This window comes from Vicia villosa, linkage group LG5, assembly GCF_029867415.1.
Source record: "Vicia villosa cultivar HV-30 ecotype Madison, WI linkage group LG5, Vvil1.0, whole genome shotgun sequence".
In the NCBI taxonomy this organism is placed as follows: Eukaryota; Viridiplantae; Streptophyta; class Magnoliopsida; order Fabales; family Fabaceae; genus Vicia; species Vicia villosa.
In genome coordinates this window covers 41,730,488-41,736,817 of record NC_081184.1, presented here as the reverse complement: position 1 = coordinate 41,736,817, position 6,330 = coordinate 41,730,488, and the positions used below count along the sequence as shown (strand labels likewise).

The following is a 6,330-nucleotide window of genomic DNA, read 5'->3' as shown; positions in this document are numbered from 1 at the left end:
GAAGAAGACATGTTGCCATTTAGGGATGACTCAGATGCTGCTGAGTTAGTGATGTTTGTTGTTGGAAATAACTGTGATGCTGAGATATTTTGTGAACCACAACCTGAAGATGGTGGTAGTACCTTTATGGATAGGATTAGGGAGAAGGGGAAGGGAAAAGCAGATAATGAGAATAATAGTGAGGATGAATCAAGTGATTAATCAGTAAGGGATGTGCATTTTGATGATAGTGAGGAGGAAAGAATGAAGGGTTTTGATGAAGAAATGGATGATGTGGTGAATGGAAATTCTGCTGAGCATATAAATCAAGAAAATGGGGAAGCAAATCCTGGTGCAGCAAGTCAACAAGTTAACAAAATTAGTATCACAGAAGAAATGGGGAAGCAACATGTCATTGAAGATGAATACATGACAGATGAGTTGGATAGTGGGGCTAAGGATGATAGTTCTGATGAAAGGCCATGTGTTATAAGGTTCAATGAGGAAGATAAACTGAGCAAGGATTATGTCTTCAAAGTAGGAATGGAATTTCGTTCATTGAGACAGTTTAAGGATGCCATACTTGAGCATAATGTGCTAAATGGAAGAGATGTGAAGTTTGAGAAGAATGATTCTAATAGATGCAGGGTTGTTTGCAAGGACAAGAAAAAGTGTAATTATACAGTATTGTGTAGTAAGGTGTTAACATCCACAACTTTTAGGATAAAGACACTATTTGCAAAACATAAGTGTGGGAGAAAGTTTTTTAACAAAAGTTCTAAGGCAGAATGGGTTGCTAAGGTTATTGTAGATGGTTTGAAGAACAACACTAAGATGAAACTGAATGAGGTAGTTGCTGATATTAGACAAAGGTATTCCGCTGAAATTCCAGGGTGCAGGGCATTTAGGGCAAGACAAATTGCAAGACAAATAGTTGAGGGGGATTCAAGCAAACAATTTAGTATGTTGTGGTCTTATGGTGCTGAGTTGAGAAGGGCTTCAGCAGGCAATACATTCAAAATCAACACTACTTCATTTGCCCCAGGATTGAAGCCTAGGTTTGAGAGGTGTTACATATCCTTTGATGGGACCAAGAAAGCATTGACAAAGGCATGCAGGCCCTTTATTGGATTGGATGGATGCCATTTGAAACACAAATATGGTGGTATTTTACTCATTGCAGTGGGCAGAGATCCAAATGACCAATATCTTCCTGTTGCTTTTGCTGTAGTTGAGAGTGAAACAAAAGACTCTTGGAGCTAGTTTATGAAGTTACTTATTGAAGATATTGGAGATGGCAGATGGTGTTTCATATCTGATCAACAGAAGGTAACATGTAGTATCTTAAAATTGATTATTATTGTTGTTTAAATGTAACATGTAGTATCTTAATATTGATTATTCATGTTGTTTGAATAGGGACTGGTGCAAGTGTTTGAAGAGGAGTATCCAGCTTATGAGCACAGATTTTGTCTAAGACATTTATATGCAAACTTCAAAAAAAAGTTTGGTGGAGGAACTTTGTACAGGGATCTCATGATGGCAGCTGCCAAGGCTACCTATTTTGAGGCACATGAAGCAAAGATGCTTATGATCAAGGAGGCCAAATTGGAAGCTTATGAGTGGTTGGAGGCAATTCCCAAGAACAAATGGTGTAAGCATGCTTTCCCTTTTTTCTCAAAGTGTGATGTGTTAATGAACAATTTGAGTGAGTCTTTTAATGCAACCATTTTATTGCAAAGGGACAAGCCAATTCTTACAATGCTTGAGTGGATTAGGAATCATTTAATGGGGAGGTTTCCAACCCTTAGAGAAAAAGTAGATGGATACAATGGTCAAATAATGTCTAAACCATTAAAGAGATTAGATAGAGAGATTGAGAAGAGTGGTAGTTGGACAGCAACATATGCTGGTAGGTATTCATTTCAAGTTACCCATGTACTCTTTACTGACAGCTTTGTAGTTGACCTTGAGAAACATACATGTAGTTGTAACTTTTGGGAAATAGTTGGGATACCATGTAGACATGCAGTGGCAGCCATATATTGGAAGGTGGATGACCCAGTGAGTTATGTAAACAAGTGCTATCACAAGAGTACCTATGAGGCATGCTATAATGAAGTCATCACCCCTTTGAATGGCCAGAACAAATGGCCCAAAACAACTCAACCTGATATGTTTCCACCACTGTACAAACGTGGTGCAGGGAGGCCCAAAAAACTACGTAGGAGAGAAGCTGATGAGGTTAATCAGAATAAATGGCAGAGAACTAATACTAGTCATAGATGCAAAGTTTGTTTTGAACTAGGTCACAACAAAAGGACTTGCAAGAAAAACAAGAAAATTGTTGCCATAGGTGTCCCAACAAATGTACCAATTGAAGAGGGTCCAACAAGTGGTGTCCAAGCAAATGTGCAAAATGAAGAAGTTCCAACTAATAATGTGACAACTACTGAGGATGTGCCTACACAGGCCAGTCAAACTGCCCAAGCAAATGTGGCAGCAAAAAAAGAGGTATTCAAATTCACTTAAATGTATTGTTTACTTATCTGAATCATTCACTTAACTAATTTGTTTTCTTGCAGCATAAGGCTAAGGGCAAAGCTTCAAAAAATGCCAAGTCTAGAACAAGTGGTATAACACAACCATCAAACTCTTCACCTGTTGATAAGTATTATGAATGGGATGCTGAAACACTAGAAGCCTTGCTGGATTGGGATGATATTTTGGACATTAGGCCTTTGAGTGTGGATTCTTCACCCATCAAGAAAAAGGATGCTCAGCCAACAAAGGATAAAGAACCAGTTGCTGCTGCCAAGGATTCTGGACCATCTACTGCAACTACTACTACAAAGGCCAGGGATGGACCCAAAATTTTCTTTGGCCCAGCTCCAAAAAAGCCAAAGAACAAACCACTCAAACAACATGTAGGTGCATCATCTGTTGGACAGGTTCCTCCTAAACCACCTACAACATCTTCAGCACAAGTGCAACCCAAAGCAAAAAAAAGTAAAAGTGATATGGATGTGGCAAAAAGGCAAAGTGATAGACTCAGAAGCCTAAAGACAAAGGCTATTCCAGGGCCAGGGAAAAAACCAGATGATCCATTGGTGATCGTTGAGGAGGATGAAGCAACAGAGGATTCAACAAGTGGTGTCCCCAAGATGAAGAAATGGGATGACATCTACAAAGGCTTAACTCAGTGACTCATGTTATTTTTGTTGATTTTGGAAACTATTTTTTTGTAATCAACTGCTTTGTTTGTTATGGTGCTGCTTGTTATGGTTATTTACCATCTTTTGAGACATTTATTTTGTTTAACTCAAGTCATCTTAATATGCTGCGAACATGTGCTAATTACAATGCATTATTATGTTATGGAATACAATTACTTATATATTATGTGTTGTAATCAAATTAGAGGTTACTAATTATACTATGTCTTACTGTTAAATACGACAATTACAATGCATCATATATTATGGAATACACTTGCTGCTGTAAACAAATTATATGAGTCAATTTATAGGTCATTGTAGATAGGTCACTATGGAACCTGTCAAGTTAGATGTTACCCATATCCAACAGGTTTATATCATACAAATTGTAACATTTCCAACAGGATTATAGCTCACTATGGAACCTGTCAACTTAGAGGTCTTGTAGTTTTTAAAACAACATGAGTAACAAACAATTATTAAACCCAATCCACAACATTGCATTCAATTTCAGAAACTTCAAATTGTACATTACAGAAAACTTAAAATTGAACATTACACATTACACAGGTTTTGCTAAACTTAAAATTGCACATGAACAAATACATTTAACCCTTAACACAAGATCCTTAACATTTACATTTTAGTAACAAATACAAATTAACCATGAACAAAATTGCTAAGCAAATTGTCTTCATCTTTCCATAAAATCCCTCTGCCTTCTGTGGATCTGCAATTCAACATTCTTCTTCATTGCTGACTCATATAACTCCTTCAAGGCTTCAACAGATTGCATCTCTCTTGTCTTAGTTGGGTCATTTGTCCATTCTTCATTTAAACTCTCCGTTATGTTATGCCCTGGTTCCATATCATCATCCCATTCGAAGAGGTTGCACGTTTCATCGCTTTGCCAAAAGGGACACCTCCAGAAAAGTCTTCCTCGATTACGGCCGTTCTTGCAGCGATACGATGTCATACGAACATTGCAGGCACACATTCTCCATCTACGATTGCTCACACTTATTGAATGAACTGCTGAAATCGAGTTGCCTCGATTTGAAGAAGACGCCATGGATTTCACGCGAAGCTGAAGAAGACGAAGCTGAAAGATGAAGAAGAATATTGCTTGGAACAATGAAGAAGGAAGAAGACGATAAATGGGTGAGAGGGGAGAATAAGGCAATGAGAGGGAACAATTAGGGTTTTCTGAATAATTATAATGGGACTCCAATGTGTCAAATGAAAACATACAGCTGGCCAGCCACGTCACCCTCTGTTAGTGAAAACTAACGGGAGGGACAACATTACGTGACGCCAAATTTTATAGGGACCATTTTCCAAAGAAAATTTTTACAGGGACTAAAAGTGCAGGGTCGCGTTTTTGTAGGGACCCCTGGCATAATTAACCCTAAGTTAAATTAGGGTTTACTTTTAATGCCAACGAACTTCTTCTACACTCACCCTTTGTCGTTTATTTTTCCTTTTCCAATTTTCAGGGTTAACCGACCAGTCAAAGCTCGAATGTTCGGTAACCCAAAAACTCATTTTGTTTTTGATGTTTTCTTTAATTATTACTTGTGTCAGACTATTTTCTTTATTGGGTTTTATTATTGCTTTCTCCCCCCATCCCCATGGCTTATTATGTAACTGCTTCTGGTTGTATTGTGTGGCCTTGAAGGCACTTAACACTGTATATATAAACTGCGTAGTTAGTAATCCTAGGGAGTGATAACCTCGAACAGAATCTAGAATCACCTAATTACAAGATAATATAACTGAATCTGGTCACGTGATTGTTGCACCCACACACCTTTTATGGTAACCTCTCTTGTTACCTGTTGCCTGTTGCCTGTTGCCTTGTGTTTTTCAGTGCAGAATAGCCAAGTCCCTCAGATACGAGGATACCTTAGCAATGTTGCCCTCGGTTCATTCTTAAGATCACAAGTCCCAATGATGCTGCCTTCGATTCGCTAATATGATCTCGTCCCTCGAAGTTGCCTACGAAATGCTGAGGTATCCTCCGGTTGCCTAAAACAAAGCTATTCTGATCCTTCCCTTAGACTACCTGCCCCTCTATGGCAGGGACAGTCTTATGGTGAACGATGATTCGATGACCCTTTAACCTCCAAATAAAAGGACTTCCCTACCCTCCTATGGTATGGATAGCCCTGAAAGGCTAAAAGAACATTTTTCATCTAACCAGGTAATTTGCCCCTAATTGCTTTGCTCTGGTTTAAAAATCTTTTTATTACACTTCTTCTTAAAAAACTTCAATAAGGCTACGCTAATTTACGAGCTAAAGTCCTTATTCTTCTTCTTCTACATTTCAAAACTTTTGGTTTTAGAACTAAAGAGAAAAGCAATTAAGAGCCCATGGAAAACCATGGATGCAAAGGGTGCCTTACACCTTCCCTTTGTATAAATTACCCCCCGAACTCAGTTTTCATTTAAAAGGTTTTTCCTGTTCTTTTAGCCTTTCTATTTAATTTGGATAAAATAAAAGTCGGTGGTGACTCTTGCTTACCGTGACATTTCGATAAAGTCAGTTCACCGTATAACAGAACTGGCGACTCTGCTGGGGATTTTTTCGAATAAAAGAGAGGTTACCTTAAAAGCTTAGGATTCACTTAATTGTTTTCTATTGTTTGCTTTGTTTGCTTTATTTTTCAGGGCTGTTTTGGGAATTAAATGAAGGACGAATCCTACACCCGGATTCAAGTACACCTAAGATAGGAAGTGGCATAGTCATGGCGACCTCCTTCATGTATGTGGAGGATTGGTCAATATGAGAGTTCACGCTTAAGTTAGGCCTCTATGGGTGTTTGCATGCTTCTCTTGTATGAGGGAGGTTCGTGCGGATGTCCGTAGGTGAGTCGGAGCTTAAGGACCTTTAGTTACCTTTAACCCATCTTGACTTTTAGGAACGTAGTGGGGGGACTACTCTTGATGTATGTTGAGAGCATAGTCGCTACCCGATACTACAGCTCAGATAGGTTCTTTCTCAAAGTATCATTGCATGGTATGTATGTATCATGTTCGAGGGTGCTTTAGGAGGGCTGACAATTCTGGGTAACTCGGTAGAACCCGTTGCTGATATCATCCTTATCCTTAGAAGTACCTTTGGGGAGGGGTA

General features: G+C 38.7%; 2 protein-coding genes across 2 annotated transcripts; both read left to right on the top strand.

The window, feature by feature from the left end:
- The first annotated feature begins 243 nt into the window (after positions 1–243).
- LOC131604569 (uncharacterized) lies at positions 244–1,242 on the top strand. Its single transcript, XM_058877003.1, has one exon. The coding sequence runs from the start codon at positions 244–246 to the stop codon at positions 1,240–1,242; it is 999 nt and encodes a 332-aa protein (XP_058732986.1).
- A 525-nt stretch (positions 1,243–1,767) lies between these two features.
- LOC131604568 (uncharacterized) lies at positions 1,768–3,185 on the top strand. The gene is made up of 2 exons (XM_058877001.1): positions 1,768–2,493; positions 2,565–3,185. The coding sequence occupies exons 1-2, from the start codon at positions 1,768–1,770 to the stop codon at positions 3,183–3,185; spliced, it is 1,347 nt and encodes a 448-aa protein (XP_058732984.1).
- The last annotated feature ends 3,145 nt before the right edge of the window (positions 3,186–6,330 follow it).